Here is a 21,739-nt window from a genome sequence, read left to right as displayed (position 1 = left end):
TTTTTACATTCATGTGTCAGTTTGTCAACATTCATTTATTACAGTCACTCTTCAGAGCAGAACGGTGTGATCGGAGGCTTCATTACAACGGAGCAGATGGATATATTTTCCTTCATCTTTATTCTCCCCCATTTTCTATCTTGTTCAATGGAATCTCCTCTGCTGGACTGAAAACAAAATAGAATAAAAATCAGTGCTGAAACACATCAAGATCAAACCTAAAGTCATCTCCAATATATTTATCCTGAGTTTGAATCATCATCACAACTGATTCATCTTTTAAGCTGAGACAGAAATTAATTTAAAGTTTGATTTGAAATGAACAACTTAATTAATTCATAAAGGTAAGAATTTATGAATATTTAATGTGTTGTTATGTTTTATCATCCCAGTCTTGCCAGTTTATATTTTTGTGTAACTTCATTTTATTTCCTGTTGTTTTATGATCTGTTTGTTTTTCATTTCTGTAATTACTGTTTTTTAATTCTTTCTTCTTTTTCTGTGAAACACTTTGTAACTTTGTTAAGAAACCAGCTGAATAAATAAAAAAGTTTATTGTTTATTGTTATTGTTATTATTATTATTAATATTAGGGCAGAAATGTGTCTTTGATTCACCAATAAAAACAATAAAACCAGTGAAAACAATGGGCAGAAGATGATAAATAATAAACACAACTTGTATCACAAATCATCAGTCATACAGCAACATCTGCAAAAGTTGTTGATTGAATAAATGAATTACAGCATGATATGAACTAAAATGATTTGAGGAAATCAAACTAGACATTATTTTAGTAATAAAGCTAAATACAATATTCTGCTTAAACAAAGTCGCAGCTCATACAGAGTTCATTATAGTGCAGCAGTGTTTTTGTATTCAGTACAGAGGATATACTTACTCTAAAACACCATTGGATGGTTCTGAGTTTTGTGGGTCTGTCGGTCCATTCTTTCTGACTTTTTTATATATCCAGTATACTACCAGGACCATTAATACTACAAACAAAATGGCTCCAACCACAACTGGAATTGCAATTCCTTCCACATTAGTTGAACTGTCTGAAACAGAGAAAGAGTTTTAATTGAACTTCCTACAAACCAAACTTCCACAAGTGTAACGACAAATACTGTTGCATCAAAATGTTCACCTGTGACATGTATTAACATGTTTTCATTGTTTCCAGGTAAAAGTCATAACATCTATTTTCCATTAATACATTTTATGAAATCCTTTCAGTTTTAAATACAGTATCAAATCCAATTATCAAATCTGAATCCTCTTGTATCATTCATCTGGTGGTCGTACAGTTTGTTACAGAGTGATTTTTGTCTTTTCACTCACAAACAATCTTTGTCTGAATCCAGACAGTAGCTGCAGACACATTAACAGATAAACTTTAATTAATGTTAATTAGCTGCAGCTGATCTGAACTGCTGCTAGTTCATGTCTGTCATTTCAACCAGCGACAGCAGCTAAATATTGAGACAGGGCTGTAGTCTGCTGGTCGACTGGTCGATTAGTTGGTCGATATGCTCTCGTTTGACTAAATTCTCATTGGTCGAATAATCTCCGTGTTACTTTCATAATGAGAAAGTGCTACATCAACAGCTTTCCAGGATTAATCCATTATTTATAGGGACAGACTAACAAATTACCTGTGAAAACGGGGGGTGTATTCAAAACACCCCCGTTGTTTTCAAAACTTTGAACTCGCCCAACCTAACAGAGACTGCTGGGTCTAACTGTTCTCAACGGTTACTGAACGTTTACTGAATCTGTGTTTCTCCATAATGACACAACGAGAACCTCCGCCAGGCTAAAAGAAAAAAAAAAAGATTTTGATTTGAAATCGACAGCGTTTGGGAGTCTCTGAGCAGCGCTGTACCGGTACGTGAGTCAACCTCTGTGTCGTTGCCGGGGAAACCACTGGTCGCGCGGCTCCGTTAAGGAGTATGTTTGCGTAGCGAGCGGGAAAGAGCGAGGGGCAGAGAAGTGACGGTGGATACGAGCGGGGCAGAGGAAAAGGTTAGTAGTAAGTTGTCAGTCTGGCAGACTACAATGTGTTAGTTAATAAATGCTAAAAAGTCACGTCTGTTGTTTCCCCAAATGCTGGAAAAGTGAAGGGAGTTAGCTCCAAAGTTAGCAACAATGGGTTGCTAACTTTGGAGCAACAATGGAAGACGTAATGGGAAAGAGTGCCCATTACTGCCCATTGCTCTTTCCTATTACGTCTTCCTGACGTAATGGGAAAGAGAGCCTTTCAGTCATTATTCTGTGATCAACAGTGTCAAAAGCTGTGCTAAGATCCAGCAGCACTAAAATGGAGCACTCACCCACATCTGATGACATCAATATATCATTGGAAACTCTGAGAAGAGCAGTTTCGGTGGAATGCTTCTGAAGGAAACCTGATTGAAACTTATCAAAAATGTCGTGTGCAGTCAAGACAGCAGTGAGCTGTTTGGCGACAACCTTCTCTAAAATTTTAGAAATAAAAGGCAGCTTGGAAATAGGCCTATAATTATGGAGACTGTATGGCTAAAGGTTCGTTTTTTTCGGGGGGGGCTGAACAACTGCATGTTTGAAGTATGCTGGGACACAGCCACATTGCAGGGAGCTGTTTATGACGGAAACCAGGCATGGCCCAATACAGTCAAGTGCATTTTTGAGCAGGGAGGTGGGTAAAATGTCAACAGGGGAGGAGGAGGATCTCATACTGCTCACTAGATCTGTGAGTTCTTGCATGGAAATAGGAGAGAAGCTGTCCAATGGCCGAAAGGCATGAGTAGAGAGGGAAAGAGATGAGGGGATAATGCTACCTCTGACATCTCTAATTTTACCAACAAAGAAGGACAGAAAATTGCTGCAGTCCTCATTTGACCAGACAGGCATATCCGAAGGTGCTGGAGTGACAATGTTGTTAATAGTATCAAACAGGACTTTTAGGTTGCGCTTACTGGTGGAGATAAGGTTGGAAAAATAAGAAGTCCTCGCATCTTTAATCAAGCTGTTTAGCTCGGTTAATAGATCTTTAAAGACTACTCTACTATACTACTGTCTGCATGACACATATGACTACAAGTGTGGCTTAAATGTATAATTTGACTCTTTGGAAAGAACGTTAGTACACATTTTAAAAGAAACACCTCAACACTTGAGCCACTTTAACCTTTTAGCACTTTGATAATTGTTGCACTACTTTCTTGTTGTTTATGGTATTTATTATGCACTTGTTTACTTCCAGTTGTTTCTTACTTAATAATGTAAAGTCTCCCTCTTCTCAAAACTGTGTTTTTCTTCTTGGTCCTATATATTTGACCTTCTCTGTGCAGAATGATGTTTGAAGGAGCTATTTCATTAGTTTGATTAGATTATTATTATTTTTGTTTATGTTGTTTAATTTTATTTAGTTTGTTTTGTGAGTAAACACAAGGGGCATCAGACAGTAGGTGATATAGGTAGCCAGGTGTTAGAGGCAGGAAATGCACCGGGAAGGGGAAATGGTTGTTTTTTTTTTACCAGCAGGACAAAGCAGAGAGGCAGCATGATTTTTTAACATGTTTGTTTGCTGTTGAAAGCCGAAAATAAACCCTCTGAACTGAGCTTTTAGCCTGGAAAATGAATTCTTTGACTGTCTGAGTAAGCCTAACTAACCTGGTGCATTTGTGGCCCTTTTTTGATTTTTCTTGAATTTTGATATTTTTGAAGGAACTCTTGATTTGTCCTTTTTTGCCTTTTGAACAAATGGCCACAACAATGTTTGTGCAGAGTTTGTTTTCACAAGCATTTTCACTGCTGAAAGTGGAATGTTTCTCTGTGCTCATTGAAAGTTCTAAGGTTGAGAAAATGTAGTGCCAAAGGAAAGGGCTGTCTGACGGCAAGGTAAAGCAGTGAAAATATTCTAAATATAGTGTACACTTAAACTGCAACCCCTTAGTGGAAGTTACTCTTGCTTTATCTGCTTTGTGTCAGATTTTCTTAAGAAAATGTTGCTTTTTGCTTTTCATGAATGACACCAACATTGTGACTTGATAACTTTCTGTGTTCCAGTGGGCCAAAAATCTAATAAAAAAAATGTTTTTGATTCTTTTGAGAGTGTGAAACATGTCTGGAATCGACAGTTTATGATTCCATGACACACTTCAGCACAGCGAATAACTGGAACTGTCTGATACAGTGAGTCATGTAGTAGTATTAAGTATTAAACCAAGTAATATACAGTATCACAGGTAATAACAGCTCTTGTTCAGATAGACTGAACATTCCTACTTCATGGGAGCAGGGATTGATAAAATGCCAGTATGGCTGTGTTGTGAATGAAGTTGGGCGGTGCTTGGTTTTGGCTAGTCTGTTTTCAACATGGCGACTGCATCACAAACTTTCTCATATTTCGGCTAAACAGTACACTAAAATATGTTTCTAAAAACATTTGAGGTGAGAAATAACATATTCTTGATTCATATTTGATAAGCACTGACTAGTTTGAAAGTTTGATCTGAGTTGTGCGAGTTTCGCAAGGTCTCGATGTCTAAATGTGGTATTTTGGAAGGATTTTGACCACTTTCATCAATTCTCAACTGGTCAAAAATGGTTAAATTTTGCACCAAATCTTTGTTACAAATGGTAGCAACCCAGCTGCATCTCAATTTCTATGTGGCATTTACTGTTGACCTGCTGGTCCCCCCTAGAAAAGACCAAAATGGGTCTATGGTGGGGAGGGGGGGAGAGGAAGCCAATTCAGTTCAAGTTTTGAATTGAATGAAAGTGCATTTTCAGTGCTTTCAGAGGCCGACAAATCAACGCAGATTAAAACTAGCTGAGCCAAGGAGGAAACTCAGCCAACAAATTTTTTTTCATCTGAAGCTGATATGAAGCTTCATCGTCCAAATGAGTCAAATCAAGTAGATATCTTTCAACATTACAGTCTTTTTAGTGCCAAAGTCCCTCTTTTTGTTACTATACTTCCACCGCAGCTCAACAGGGAAACACTGTCCGAGGAAACACAAAGAGGGAATTTGATGCTAAAAAGACTGTAAATGTGGCAGATATCATATAACATTTAGATAATCGATTTTTGACATTTGGAAATCGATTCAGAACCGAAGGAGATCGGAAACACTGTAGGAAACACTATTTTGTCAGCGGATCAGTTTAAACCTGCAGTTACAGATTTTTTTTGACCACTAGGGGGCAGCGTAACCTGGTGAGCCCAATATTCACTCTCTTTTAGCTCTGTTTTTACTCTCTACCAACTCCTGAGGGAAATATCTGGTTCTTTAGCTGCTAAATGCTCCACTATGTTCACCAGCTAGTCTACAGCTAACTATGTCTGTTTGCTGTTTGGTGCTGAGCAGGTAGTGTACAGCGGCTTTTTACAGCTTTTTCTCTGAAAACGACGCTATGAGAGCTCTGAGAGTGAACCAGAACAGTAAAGTTGCAGCCGGACAGATAAACAATGAGCTGAAACTCACTATAAAGCTCCGTAAAGTTTCATCACCATGAGCGATGCCTCTCACGTTACACTACTGTCATTTCAAACATTGTTATTATAAAAAAATATGGATCATAGCCACTTTAAATATTGCAAAGAGGAATAGTACAAAAAGCTATATGTACATAGTAAAACAATTTGGCGTGAGTATCCCCACTACTATTCAACTATTACTCGTGGTTTATGGGATTACACTGTAGTACACATGATGACTAACACATCAATATGTTAATGTTAATGATGAACAATCAGTTGATTTCATGTAATTCTAATATGATGAAATGCACTGCTAATAGTATTTCTTATTCTTATTTTCTGGAAATACTATTAGTTTCCGTACCGTCCACTTTTAGGTTGATAAAAGACTCCTTGTTTCCAGTGATGGTGCTGGTGTAACATTTATATCTGCCCTGGTCTTGAAACTCCACCCCTGTCAGCCGAAGCGAGGCGTTTCCTCTGGAGATCTGGTCCTTGAACAGCGATGTCCTGTCTCTGAAGCGCTGGTTCTGGTGTGAGAGCTGGTCTTGGTTGTAGTAGTAAGAGTGGACCGGAACCTTTCCTGCTGTCTCGTGAATCCAGTGGATGACGACGTAAACACCAGCTTGAAATCTGCACGGCAAGATGCAGCTTTCCATGAAAACACAGGAAACCTCAACATCTGTAAAACATCACATGGAGACGTCGTCAAGGTTCAGTTCAGAGAAAACAGTTGAATCCAAGTGAGCTCTCTGTAAAAATCTGATCAATAAGTTGTTTGACCATATAAGTCACAATCAGAGAAACTTGATCTGATATATTAGTTTTCATTCAGCTGAAGATGACTGTGTGACATGTGGAACTAAATGTCTTCCAGAACAGCACAATTTGATTTGGCTTCAAGCCCCCAGGAACAGAGTCAAGCTGTGAAGCCAAATTTACATAGTGGCAAAACATCACGTGATGCTACTGGGCCCATGAGCCACTGAGCAACTTTCATAGGAATGAGCGGGGCCCCGCCTCCAACACTGTATCCAGTTCTCTTTATACATCCATGAGGGGCACATAACATGGATGTATAAAGAGAACTGGATACAGCGTCAGGGGCGGGGCCCCGCTCATTCATATGAAAGTTGCTCAGTGGCGCATGAAGCCAAAAAAGTTCGACTTTTGCGTATAAAATTACACGGATCTTCCGAGATCATTGGGCCCATAGAGCAAGCGCACTAGTGACTTTCACTAGCCGAGCTGGCTACTTCCGGTTTAGCCCTCTGGCTAACCTGAATGGGGATAAAACAATTCAATCGTACGGCTCTTTTAGGCTTTTGAAATGTGATCGGACTGAACGGATCAAATTCTGATAGTGAGACGAGACATTTCGGGGGGGTTGTGATACTCAAAAAAATGTATCCGCTGATTTACGGAAGTCTCTTTCACAATGTAAGTCTATGGGAAAAAGTCTGTTTGGGCCCAATAGCATCACGGACGTTATAATTACACGGTTTGGCCACTATGTCAAATTGGCTTCAAAGTCCAGCATTGTTCCTGTATCCAGTTCTCTTTCTACATCCATAGTTCACTCCTCTCTACCTCTCTTCTTCTTCTCTCTCTGCCCTTTCTCTGGTAAAAGCAACCATGACAACACATTGTACTAAGTTTAAAAATATCTGAAGTTTAGTTTTAGACTGGAAAAAGATCAGACACATACTCACCTCCTCTGGCGGGAGGAGAAAACAGAAAGGTCGCGACCACCAGAAAGACACTCTTGATGCCAGACATCCTGCTGTAACAGTCACAAAACCGCAGCATAATGACGGCTCTCTCTTTGGGAGTCTTTACTGGGATCTGCAGTAACACAAGAGACAATAAACATCAAGGAACCCCTCGTGGACAGGTGTCTCTCTGTTTCTCTCAGTTACATCTCCAACTCAATTCTACAATATACAGTATGTACAACGTAGACATAACCAGAAGTAGCAACTTAATGAAAACAGTGTAATTGTGTATTAACTTGGGAAGCCAGGAGATGGATGATGGATGTCCATTTGTGAACTTCAAGGTCATGTTATATGGGATGCAGTTATTTTTACCTGTTGTCATTATCTTGTTGTGCCTAAATGTTTTCTGACCTGGTGAAGAGGGGTTGGAACTGTCCTGGTCTTGACCTTGGTTGACTTCTGCTTGACTCTCTGTTACTCTCTCTCTGTGCTCTGATACTGCTCTGAGTCATTTTGACTGGCTGAGCATCTTTTGGGCCAAAAACTATTATATTTATATTATATACTATTTCTGAAGTGTCTGGGATACAGCATTAGTTTCATTTACTTAGCAATAACCGTGGCATGACTTTGTTGTTGTATTGTATTTAATGGGACCATGTACAGTATGAAACATAAATGTTGACACCTGATGTACTGCACTAGATTTAGCTTCAAGCTAATTTTCATCTGCGGTCCCTTACAATTAATACATATAGGGTAAACGTCCCTATTAAGCCCACCAAATCCGATTTTATAATAATAATAATTATATCTATATATATCTATATATATCTATATATATCTATATATATATATATATATATATATATATATATATATATATATATATATATATATATATATATATATACATATACACACACACATATGTATATATATGTTTAAGTCATGGGATTTATCCTCATAAATCCCATGACTTTGGCTAAATCCTACATTAAAAATCACATTTTTGTAGGAAATTTCGTCCTGAAACCATTGATACAGGTTTCAAAGTGGTCAGACTTATAGTTTAGACATCAGAACCATTTGTTTGACACAAAGTCCATGCCTAGAGATTGCCTCCCCATTGCTTTACATTGTAAGGTGTAATGTCACACTACAACTTCCAGGGTTTACAAAATCTAAACCGTTCGAGTTATCACAAAGTTTTTCTTTGTAATCCTGTTGGATTTAGGTCAGGGGCGTCAGCGAATGATTTGTAGGTCTTGATGAGACGAATAATTAAGTTTTGGTTGGATCTCTCTACGACATTCCTACAGGTCATGGCACCTAATTATTTGCGTTAATGAGAAGACCATGAGATGAAATTTAGATTCAATGGTTACAGAGCAGACTGAAACATTATTTCACAAATAAGAAGTGTCTTTTAGACGGTGAGTTCGTCATTGTGACTGCAACATTAACCACCAAGTTATCTGTACAGTACATAGTAGTAGCTTACTGCTGCCTAATGTTTTGAAAAAACCTGTTTGTCTAAATTCAATGACTGCAGCACGTTCTTTCACACGTTAACACGAACTAATGTGGCGAATAATAACTTACTTATGAAGTTTCCGTGGAGGATTAAATGCTGCTACCACCCGTGTTATACGAGTGGCGTAGTCTCTATCCGATATGCTGATATTTCCAACTCATTGTGGCCGATTGCCGATATATGCACATATTTTTACCAGCTGGCTGAGGAGGCTATTATGCATGCAAGCATATATTATACTATGATAAAGAAAGACAATATATGAAGGAAGAACTTAGGAAGACTGGAGTTCAGTAGCTCAGCATTAAAGTTCTTCCCTCATATAGACTATAGTCTTTCTTGATCATTAGTACAATATATGATTGCATGTATAATAGTCTCCTCAGACAAGTGGAAAAAATATGTGCATATATCAACATCAACAACTGGCAAAAATGACAGTCAAAAAGTAATCATGTTAAATAATCATGATCTCAATATTGAATAAGATTATCATGATTATGATTTTTGTCATAATCAAGCACCCCTAAAAACAACATAAATTGTAATTTACACCCCCCCCCCCCCCCCCCCCCCCCTTTTTTTTTCACACGTTAACACGAATTAATGTGGCGAATAATAACTTACTTACTTATGAAGTTTCCGTGGAGGATTAAATGCTGCTACCACCCGTGTTATACGAGTGGCGTACTCTCTTAAAGAAAATGGGCTATTTCTTCATGAAACATCTTGTATAGCCGGGCGTTAACCTTTCGCCGTAATAGTCACACCCGCTCGCTCTCGCTCCACACACACTCTGCCCCGTCCAGGCGGGGTGTCGTTGATTGTGAATATCACTTTTGACAGATTGAGGCCAAAGAACAAACAGAAATAAAAGTATAACTTGTGAAAAGTTGGAAAAAAGAAAAAAGGAGAATTAGTGTGTGTTTACTTCAAACTGCTGTTTTTAAATGGAAAAACAGATGACTGGTTGCTCTATAATCCAACGTAGATAAAAAAAAAAGTGTCTGGTGCTCTTGGAAAACAGGGGAAAAAAGAAACAGAAAACTTCAAACAAGAAAGCAATCCAGGTGCTCTAAATATAAGAAAATGTAACAAATGAGGGAAATATTAAAAAGCCTTTATTGTAGTGGCTTTTTAAAGATGATTTAGCCACTATAATAAAGGCTTTTTTAACATTTACTTCCTCGTTTGTTACATTTTCTTACATTTGAAATGCCTGGATTTCTCGTTTGAAGTATTCTGTTTTTAAATATTTATAAAATGACCATCATTAAATCATTACAACAATGGCAGATACACTTCTGTAACTCATTTCTACTGTTTCAGATATTGTCACATCTCCCAGTCATTTGAACAGCGGCAGTGTGCTGACAGAGAGCAAAACACTGCAGAGTCTTCTGTTGAACCAGGTTCAACTTTTACTGCAACGTCATCGTCAGACGTCAGACATTCCTGGTGGAGGAGGTGTCATTTTAATTTTAACAAGATGTTGTTATCATATTGGACAGAAATCATTATTCAAAGTAGAGTATTTTATATTCATCTTAAAACATGGAGGGGATATTTACTCAACACGGCCCGTTGCATTTTTTAATGCAGGACTTATTCTCAGTCTGAATGCAGTAAGTGTCTCTTTGTCCAGAGTTTCCACTTCCTGTATATTTTTACATTCATGTCTCAGTTTGTCGACATTCATTTATTACAGTCACTCTTCAGGGCAGCATCATGTGATCGGAGGCTTCATTACAACGGAGCAGATGGATATATTTTCCTTCATCTTTATTCTCCCCCATTTTCTATCTTGTTCAATGGAATCTCCTCTGCTGGACTGAAAACAAAATAGAATAAAAATCAGTGCTGAAACACATCAAGATCAAACCTAAAGTCATCTCCAATATATTTATCCTGAGTTTGAATCATCATCACAACTGATTCATCTTTTAAGCTGAGACAGAAATTAATTTAAAGCTTGATTTGAACTGAACAACTTAATTAATTCATAAAGGTAAGAATTTATGAATATTTAATGTGTTGTTATGTTTTATCATCCCAGTCTTGCCAGTTTATATTTTTGTGCAACTTCATTTTATTTCCTGTTGTTTTATGATCTGTTTGTTTTTCATTTCTGTAATTACTGTTTTTTAATTCTTTCTTCTTTTTCTGTGAAACACTTTGTAACTTTGTTAAGAAAACAACTGAATAAATAAAAACTTTATTGTTTATTATTATTGTTATTATTATTATTAATATTAGGGCAGAAATGTGTCTTTGATTCACCAATAAAAACAATAAAACCAGTGAAAACAATGGGCAGAAGATGATAAATAATAAACACAACTTGTATCACAAATCATCAGTCATACAGCAACATCTGCAAAAGTTGTTGATTGAATAAATGAATTACAGCATGATATGAACTAAAATGATTTGAGGAAATCAAACTAGACATTATTTTAGTAATAAAACTAAATACAATATTCTGCTTAAACAAAGTCGCAGCTCATACAGAGTTCATTATAGTGCAGCAGTGTTTTTGTATTCAGTACAGAGGATATACTTACTTTGAGATACAGTTGGATGGTTCTGGGTTCTGTGGGTCTCTTGCTGCTGTCCGATTTCTAACACAGTATACTCCCAGGACCATTAATAATACACCCAAAACAGCTCCAACCACCCCGCCTACAATTCCTGCCACATTAGTTGAACTGTCTGAAACAGAGAAAGAGTTTTAATTGAACTTCCTTCAAACCAAACTTCCACAAGTGTAAGACAAATACTGTTGCATCAAAATGTTCACCTGTGACATGTATTAACATGTTTTCATTGTTTCCAGTTAAAAGTCATTACATCTATTTTCCATTAATACATTTTATTAAATCCTTTCAGTTTTAAATACAGTATCAAATCCAATAATCAAATCTGAATCCTCTTGTATCATTCATCTGGTGGTCGTACAGTTTGTTACAGAGTGATTTTTGTCTTTTCACTCACAAACAATCTTTGTCTGAATCCAGACAGCAGCTGCAGACACATTAACAGATAAACTTTAATTAATGTTAATTAGCTACAGCTGATCTGATCTGCTGCTAGTTCATGTGTGTCATTTCAACCAGTGACAGCAGCTAAATATTGAGACACCTGCTACCTACAGTATACTGTATGTTTTTAGTGCTCTTTGCTAATAAAAACAGTGAGGAAAGATAAAAGGTTTAATAAGAGACTCATAAAGAATCCTGGTGTTTTGCTGACCAAGAACTGGTTCCAAAATGGAACCGGATATCAGGACTCATCCCTACTTTCACTAAAAGATGCTGTTGCACATTACAACGTGTCATTGTGTTTGGATTCACTACTGTTTTATTTCCTACCATCGATGCACATCAAGCAGCATTTTGTCACATTTGCTTTAAGAATCGACACATCTCAGCTGCTGTACCAAGACTACTCTACTATACTACTGTCTGCATGACACTTATGAATACAAGTCTGGCTTAAATGTATAATTTGACTCTTTGGAAAGAACGTTATTACACATTTTAAAAGAAACACCTCAACACTTGAGTCACTTTAACCTTTTAGCACTTTGATAATTGTTGTACTACTGTTGTTTATGGTATTTATTATGCACTTGTTTACTTCCAGTCGTTTCTTACTTAATAATTTAAAGTCTCCCTCTTCTCAAAACTATGTTTTTCTTCTTGTTCCTTCAGTTTAATGTTTGAGCTTCTCTGTGCAGAATGATGTATGTGCAGAGTTTGTTTTCATATTCATCTGCTGAAAGTGGAAGGAAGGAGGAAGTAGAGGTAACTTTGCAAATGAAGTGCTCAAAGCAGGCTGAAAGCCTGGCTTTTGACTTTCAGGGAGCATTTTTACATAACTTCAAGTTTCAGAACTTTAAACCATGTTTAACACCTGCCATCATAACAGTATAAAAATAACAGAAAATCACAAAAAGCATGACATGTCCCCTTAAACCTCAAATTGCTCCCTAAATGTAAGTTGCTTTGGATTGAAGTGTCTGCCTAATGAATGCAATGTAACTTTATTATTACCCCGAAAGAAGCTGAAAGTTGAACAGCTGGAACACAATAATAGATATACTGTATGTTTGCACAATTGATACTTACGTAGTGTCCTCAGTGAGGCTCTCCTGCTGCTTGTCTGAGTGCTGACGGTGCAGATGAAGGTCAGATCACCAGCACTGTCTGAAAGTATCAGAGAACTGATGATGTTGTAGAGCTGCTGCTCAGTCTGCTGGACTTCAGCTTTGTTCTGGAGAGTCATGTTGGATGGAGGATTGGTGGACCAGGTGAGCTCAGGCTCAGGGTAGATCCTGTCTGATCTGCAGGTGATCTTGTTTTCTACCTGCTGAATGTTGACTTTATGGACTGGAGCTGGAAATACACAAAAAAAACCCAAAGATTCACAGATTCACTTTATAGCAACATGTTTTTGAAGTGGTAAAGAAGGAGAACTGAGCGGTAGGGTTGAGTGATGCCACAAAATTTGATTTCCTTCCCTTCTTTGCCTCCCTCTATAACCATGAAGTGCCTTGGCCCTCTCTCCTTTTTTTAAGTCGGTCCCTTGCTCCATCTATTCTGGCATTGCCATGTTATGTGTGAAAAGGTGCAAGACAGAAATGTTCCTGAATCTAGCTGCATATGTGAATAGTCCCTGAAAGGTTATCTCAGTAATTTACCAGGAACTATGTGTGAAAGAGGCTCTAGAGTGAAGATGATCATATGAAATTAGACAATCTAAGGCATCCATCGGTACCAACCATGTCATGCTAGCTTGTTGGGAAGGGGGCTAAATAACACTCCAAATTTAAGCTAGATTTTGGCGAGGGAGAAACTGGCCTGGCAATTTTCAAAGGGGTCCTTTGACCTCTCACCTCAAGATAACTGAATGAAAACATGTTCTGTGGTTACCCACAAGTCTCTCTTTTACAGACATGCCAACTATATGCTAATTTGATGTAGTTTTTGCATGCAGTATAAATGTGTTTTTTTGCCTATTCTAAAAATGGTGTATTTGAATATTTCTGCATACTGGGTCCCCAAACAGTCTTGGAATTACATAAATCTGATATGACTGGAAAGCTGAGACTCTTGTGGATTCAATGAGCCTAACTGTATTCACGAGTGATGATGTTAGTCCCCACAATAGCCATTTCATTGTAGTGAGACCATTTTTTGAAACTTGACCTCACTGCACAAAATGACCTATTGTGACCTCTAGAATAATCACAGCCTCATGAAACTTTACAACCACAAACTAGAGACCGAGAGCATTCAGAGGATGTTTGGCTTTCCTAGGTTTATTGACGATAAGGGAGTTTCTGAGCAATTTCCAGAGCAGAAGTGCTCGCCATCCAATCGCCAAAAAATGCAATTGTTACAGAAATCTCCAAATGTCAAAAGTTTGATACCAAATTACAGCACGAACTTTTCCATTTTCCTTGTTCCTCAAGGTCTCGATGTCTAAATGTGGTATTTTGGAAGGATTTTGACCACTTTCATCAATTCTCGACTGGTCAAAAATGGTTAAATTTTGCACTAAATCTTTGTTACAAATGGTATCAACCCAGCTGCATCTCAAATTAATCTTCAGGCTCCCAGCTTTCAGATGATGTATATCATTTCTATGTGGCATTTACTGTTGACCTGCTGGTCCCCCCTAGAAAAGACCAAAATGGGTGTATGATGGGGAGGGGGGGGAGAGGAAGCCAATTCAGTTCAAGTTTTGAATTGAATGAAAGTGCATTTTCAGTGCTTTCAGAGGCCGACAAATCAACGCAGATCAAAATTAGCTGAGCCAAGGAGGAAACTGAGCCAACAAATTTTTTTCATCTGAAGCTGATATGAAGCTTCAGCATCCAAATGAGTCAAATCAAGTAGATATCTTTCAACATTACAGTCTTTTTTAGTGCCAAAGTCCCTCTTTTTGTTACTATACTTCCACCACAGCTCAACAGGGAAACACTGCCTGAGGAAACACAAAGAGGGAATTTGATGCTAAAAAGACTGTAAATGTGGCAGATATCCACTTGATATGACTAAAATTAACAAACATTTAGAAAATCGATTTTTGACATCGATTCAGAATCGTAGGAGATAGGAAACACTGTAGGAAACACTATTTTGTCAGCGGATCAGTTTAAACCTGCATTTACAGATTTTTTTGGCCACTAGGGGGCAGCGTAACCTGGTGAGTCCAATATTCACTCTCTTTTAGCTCTGTTTTTACTCTCTACCAACTCCTGAGGGAAATATCTGGCTCTTTAGCTGCTAAATGCTCCACTATGTTCACCAGCTAGTCTACAGCTAACTGTGTCTGTTTGCCGTTTGGTGCTGAGTAGGTAGTGTACAGCGGCTTTTTACAGCTTTTTCTCTGAAAATGATGCTATGAGAGATGCTGAGAGTGAACCAGAACAGTAAAGTTGCAGCCGGACAGATAAACAATGAGCTGAAACTCACTATAAAGCTCCGTAAAGTTTCATCACCATGAGCGATGCCTCTCACGTTACACTACTGTCATTTCAAACATTGTTATTATAAAAAAATATCGATCATAGCCACTTTAAATATTGCAAAGAGGAATAGTACAAAAAGCTATATGTACATAGTAAAACAATTTGCCGTGAGTATCCCCACTACTATTCAACTATTACTCGTGGTTTATGGGATTACACTGTAGTACACATGATGACTAACACATCAATATGTTTATGTTAATGATGAACAATCAGTTGATTTCATGTAATTCTAATATGATGAAATGCACTGCTAATAGTATTTCTTATTTTTATTTTCTGGAAATACTATGAGTTTCCGTACCGTCCACTTTTAGGTTGATAAATGTCTCCTTGTTTCCAGTGATGGTGCTGGTGTAACATTTATATCTGCCCTGGTCTTGAAACTCCACCCCTGTCAGCCGAAGCGAGGCGTTTCCTCTGGAGATCTGGTCATTGAACAGCGATGTCCTGTCTCTGAAGCACTCGTTCTGGTGAAAGAGCTGGTCTTGGTTGTAGTAGTAAGAGTGGACCTGAGTATTTCCTGCTGTCACCTGAATCCAGTGGATGACAACGTCATCACCGGCTTGAAATCTGCACGGCAAGATGCAGCTTTCCATGAAAACACAGGAGACCTCTTCATCTGAAAAACATCACGTAAAGAGACGTCGTCAAGGTTCAGTTCAGAGAAAACAGTTGAATCCAAGTGAGCTCTCTGTAGAAGTCTGATCAATAAGTTGTTTGACCATATAAGTCACAATCAGAGTTTTATACACACACAACTGAATTATGTTTTTATTGAGAAACTTGATCTGATATATTTGTTTTCATTCAGCTGAAGATAACTGTGTGACATGTGGAACTAAATGTCTTCCAGAACAGCACAATTTGATAACTGAATTAAATATAATAACGTCAGCTGGAGGGTTAAACTGGAAGTAGCCGGTTCAGCCAGCAGAAGTCATTAGTGCGCTTGCTCTATGGGCCCAAAAGATAAGGAAGAAGTTGAACTTTTTTGGCTTCATGCACCACTGAGCAACTTTCATAGGAATGTGTGGGGCGCCGCCTCCGACACTGTATCCAGTTCTCTTTATACATCCATGGTTCACTCTCCTCTACCTCCTTCTTCTCTCTCTACCCTTTCTCTGGTAAAAGCAACCATGACAACACATTGTACTAAGTTTAAAAATATCTGAAGTTTAGTTTTAGACTGGAAAAAGATCAGACACATACTCACCTCCTCTGGCGGGAGGAGAAAACAGAAAGGTCATGACCACCAGAAAGATACTCTTGATGCCAGACACCCTGCTGTAACAGTCACAAAACCGCAGCATAATGACGGCTCTCTCTTTGGGAGTCTTTACTGGGATCTGCAGTAACACAAGAGACAATAAACATCAAGGAACCCCTCGTGGACAGGTGTCTCTCTGTTTCTCTCAGTTACATCTCCAACTCAATTCTACAATATACAGTATGTACAACGTACACATAACCAGAAGTAGCAACTTAATGAAAACAGTGTAATTGTGTATTAAGTTGGGAAGCCAGGAGATGGATGATGGATGTCCATTTGTGAACTTCAAGGTCATGTTATATGGGATGCAGTTATTTTTACCTGTTGTCATTATCTTGTTGTGCCTAAATGTTTTCTGACCTGGTGAAGAGGGGTTGGAACTGTCCTGGTCTTGACCTTGGTTGACTTCTGCTTGACTCTCTGTTACTCTCTTTCTGTGCTCTGATACTGCTCTGAGTCATTTTGACTGGCTGAGCGTCTTTTGGGCAAAAAACCATTGAAAATCCACCTGTCCCTTCCTTTTCAGACTTTGTATCTCTACCAAACAATATAGTTCACACAAAAATGCAAATTACTAAACACTGCATGGATTAACTTTAGTGGCGTGCTGAATTCAAATCGGGACTCACTTCCATCATACTTTTTCAAATAGGAGACCAGATGTTTCTCTATTTCTGAGGTGTCTGGGATACAGCATTAGTTTCATTTACTTAGCAATAACCGTGGCATGATTTTGTTGTTGTATTGTATTTAATGGGACCATGTACAGTATGAAACATAAATGTTGACACCTGATGTACTGCACTAGATTTAGCATCAAGCTAATTTTCATCTGCGGTCCCTTACAATTAAAACATATAGGGTAAACGTCCCTATTAAGCCCACCAAATCCGATTTTATAATAATAATAATAATAATAATAATATATATATATATATATATATATATATATATATATAATGCCCCAATTTAAGTGAGAACATTTTCATTAAAATGAAAGTCTACTCTCTCTTTTGAAGTGTCAATAATTCATTTATACCAATTTCTAATGTTTTCATTGTTTAATTAGTATGTTTATTTAATATGTCAAAAGTCTGGTATGGGCTTATAACAAACAGTACAAAGCAAAAAACACACAGGACACATTATACAAAATACAAATTACAAAGCTACACATAATAGCATATCACATACACCCACAATGTCAACTAGACATTAATAATGTAAGCTTGTCAAATTAAAAGCAAAATTAAAGCTGCAAGCAGCGTTGAACGGGCCTTCACGCCCTTGCACACGTCGGGCCGCGGCGCAATCGAAGGGCTTCTGTGACCGGCATGTAGATGTCTTCAGACCCGGGCTGTTTTCAGACAGTGCAAGAAGGAGATAAACATCACTTTCTTTGTCCACTATTTTGCCTGCTGTTGGGGCTGCTTTGCTGAAATTTCGTATGGGGCGCTATTCAGCCAGTTTGCATCACTGATGGAATATTGTCATGTAGACGTGTTCAGGCCGGGAGTCTTATCAAACATGTAAAGTTTGGTGCAGATTGGAGCATTTACAATAAAGTTATAGCAACTTCCTCTGTCATGGCGAAACATGAGACATGGCTGTCTTGCTCACACCTGTGTCATCAAAATCATTGATGAAGTTTTGTGCCCATTTACTTGAAGTTCAATCAGTAAATTGAAAACCCTTGATGAGTTTGTGTGTAAAACAAATTAATTTCCGAAATTTCATCAAGTCTATTTTTAGGAATGTAAAGACTTTTAACTTGGGATGCACAACATTAGATTTTTGCCGATATCCGATATGCCGATATTTCCAACTCATTGTGGCCGATTGCAGATGCCGATATATGCACATATTTTTACCAGCTGGCTGAGGAGGCTATTATGCATGTAAGCATAGATTATACTATGATCAAGAAAGACAATATATGAAGGAAGAACTTAGGAAGACTGGAGTTCAGTAGCTCAGCATTCAAGTTCTTCCCTCATATTGGCTATAGTCTTTCTTGATCATTAGTACAATATATGATTGCATGTATAATAGTCTCCTCAGACAAGTGGAAAAAATATGTGCATATATCAACATCAACAACTGGCAAAAATGACAGTCAAAAAGTAATCGTATTAAATAATCGTGATCCAATATTGAACAAGATAATCATGATTATGATTTTTGCCATAATCGAGTACCCCTAAAAACAACATAAATTGTGATTTACACACACACACACACACACACACACACACACACACACACACACACACACACATAAAGAGTTTAAATATGTATGTGATAAATTGTAAATATGTATGTAATGAATTGTTTTCTTTAAGAAACTGTTACTGCTCCTTAAGTTATATGTGTGCTCCTAATTTTTTTCATTTAGGAGCACATGTACTCCTTGAAAAAAAGTAAGGATTGAACACTGCTGTCAGATGTGTAGAAACACTAAGTAACTGGAATGTGGTGCAGTCCAAGGGTTGAGTTCGATGATGAGTTCGTCATTGTGACTGCAACATTAACCACGAAGTTATCTGTACAGTACATAGTAGTAGCTTACTGCTGCCTAATGTTTGAAAAAACCTGTTTGTCTAAATTCAATGACTGCAGCACGTTCTTACACACGTTAACACGAACTAATGTGGCGAATAATAACTTACTTACTTATGAAGTTTCCGTGGAGGATTAAATGCTGCTACCACCCGTGTTATACGAGTGGCGTAGTCTCTTTAAGAAAGTGGACTATTTCTTCATGAAACTTCTTGTGTAGCCGGGCGTTAACCTTTCCCGCTTCAGCGTCCAGACCGTGGTCGGGAAGCTCCAGGGCTGACGTTACCGCTAACTTTATCAACAGGTAGCAAGCAAGAAACGGCAACTCAGCTTCTCTGTCAGAACAACTCAAACTGTACAACTGTACTATTACGGTCACAGGTAACTACTAACTTCACCTCCTCTCTCTGTCCTGGTCGCCGCTAACAACCCCGACCACACCCGCTCGCTCTCTCGCTCTCGCTCTACACACAGGTGTCATATGAGCACTTCCTATGACACCCTGCCCCGCAGTGGTCTCTTTGACTCTCTGGACGGGTTGAAACGTTGATTGTGAATTTCACTTTTGACAGATTGAGGCCAAAGAACAAACAGAAATAAAAGTATAACTTGTGAAAAGTTGGAAAAAAGAAAAAAGGAGAATTAGTGTGTGTTTACTTCAAACTGCTGTTTTTAAATGGAAAAAGAGATGACTGGTTGCTCTATAATCCAATGTAGATAAAAAAAAATGTGTCTGGTGCTCTTGGAAAACAGGGGAAAAAAGAAACAGAAAACTTCAAACAAGAAAGTAATCCAGGTGCTCTAGATATAAGAAAATGTAACAAATGAGGGAAATATTAAAAAGCCTTTATTGTAGTTGCTTTTTAAAGATGATTTAGCCACTATAATAAAGGCTTTTTTAACATTTACTTCCTCGTTTGTTACATTTTCTTACATTTGAAATGCCTGGATTTCTCTTGTTTGAAGTATTCTGTTTTTAAATATTTATAAAATGACCAAACCATCATTAAATCATTACAACAATGGCAGATACTCTTCTGTAACTCATTTCTACTGTTTCAGATGTTGTCATATATTTTTCTCTCATCTTTGATTTTTGCTGAAATATTGGATCATTTGAACATTTATTGAAATGAAAGCATGTGAGAAGTTTAGAGGGAAAAATCACTATTTGGTGGAGCTGTTAACAACTCATAGACATGTGAAATGTGACCCCGACTACACACTGCTTTTTGTAAGACGTCAAAAGACAAAAAGGTTGGAAACCACTGGTTTCATCTTTAACAATGTGTTGTATTTTAAAAGCTTGTTATATTATCCATTGTGTCAAATCTTCATCTGAAAAGTAACTAAAGCTGTCAAATAAATGTAGTGGAGTAGAAAGTACAATATTTCCCTCTGAATGTAGAAAGTAGCATCACATGGAAATACTCAAGTAAAGTACAAGAACCTCAATATTCCAGCACTGGTTCTGTATCAGTTAATGTATGAAGTAACAGTGAATTAACATTCATTAATTGACGATCTATTAAGTGTTAACTAATCACATAAAGTCTTAATGATTTGATCCTTTGTTAATGAGCACTGATACATCCTGCATTAATTCACTGCATTGTACCTTTATTATGAAGTCTTACAAAAATGTACAGAGTAAAAGTTATATCAGTCTTCTTGTGTAAAAACCTCATAATTATCCGAGCTGACTGATAACAAAGTTTGTTGCTGAACATTTTCAGCACACTTAAAGGTTTTCAAACTCAAAATCAGAACAGTTACAGCCATCAAACACATGTTATCTCAACATTTTCAGTAAATATTAAAGTGTGATCTTTGAGTGTTAACTACAGAGGGAATATGTGTGTAAATGTGCTTTAATGTAAACAGACAGGTGACAAATTAAAGGAAAAACTGGTCCAGGTGTGAATGTTTGACCCCTACAGTGAGGGGATCTGGGGGCTCTGATATGCTTTTGGGGCATTTTGCTGACATGGTTTGGGTCCACTTGTCCTCTTAGAGGGAAGAATCACTGCTAATCAATACAAAGTAGTTGTGAGTGATCAGCTTCATCCTATGATGAAACATTTCTATCCTGATGGGAGTGGTCTCTTCTAGGATGACAATGTCCCAATTCACAGGACACGAGGGGTCACTGATGGTTTGATGAGTATTAAATGATGTGAATCAGATGCTATGACCTTCACAGTCACCAGATCTCAACCCAACTGAACCTATGAGAGATTTAGGACTGACGTGTTAGACAGCGCTCTCCACCACCATCATCACAACACCAAATGAGGGAATATCTTTTTGGAAGAATGTTGTTCCTCCCTCCAGTTCAGAGACTTGTAGAGTCAATAACAAGGTGTATTGATGCTGTTCTGGTGGTCCAACATCTTACTAAAACACTTTATGTTGATTTTTCCTTTAATTTGTCACCCGTCTGTATGTACAGCATGTTTGTATTTGGCTTAAACTTAACATTAGTCAACAATTAGGTATTTATTCATCAACATTGTAATACTTGTAACGGGGATCAAACATGAACAGTGTCTCTAGAATATCAGAAAATAATACTTAAATACTTAAATTGACTCATTGACTCAACTTGCTCCAACATCACTGGCACATTTTACCCCACAACCTC

General features: G+C 37.8%; 1 protein-coding gene across 1 annotated transcript in view; it reads right to left on the bottom strand.

Moving 5' to 3' along the window:
- LOC137173792 (uncharacterized) overlaps positions 1–21,739 on the bottom strand; it is a 46,954-nt gene that overhangs the window by 12,056 nt on the left and 13,159 nt on the right. The window contains exons 4-10 of the mRNA XM_067578866.1: positions 15,568–15,885; positions 12,856–13,122; positions 11,290–11,437; positions 10,177–10,180; positions 7,183–7,315; positions 5,835–6,152; positions 902–1,061 (exon numbers count right to left, since the gene is read on the bottom strand). Coding sequence (XP_067434967.1) covers positions 902–1,061; positions 5,835–6,152; positions 7,183–7,315; positions 10,177–10,180; positions 11,290–11,437; positions 12,856–13,122; positions 15,568–15,885 — 1,348 coding nt within the window. The remainder of the gene's footprint in view (positions 1–901; positions 1,062–5,834; positions 6,153–7,182; positions 7,316–10,176; positions 10,181–11,289; positions 11,438–12,855; positions 13,123–15,567; positions 15,886–21,739) is intronic.

This window comes from Thunnus thynnus, chromosome 21 (assembly GCF_963924715.1).
Source record: "Thunnus thynnus chromosome 21, fThuThy2.1, whole genome shotgun sequence".
Classification (NCBI taxonomy): domain Eukaryota; kingdom Metazoa; phylum Chordata; class Actinopteri; order Scombriformes; family Scombridae; genus Thunnus; species Thunnus thynnus.
Note: the sequence above shows the minus strand (reverse complement) of the source record. Positions and strands in the feature narration are given on the sequence as shown.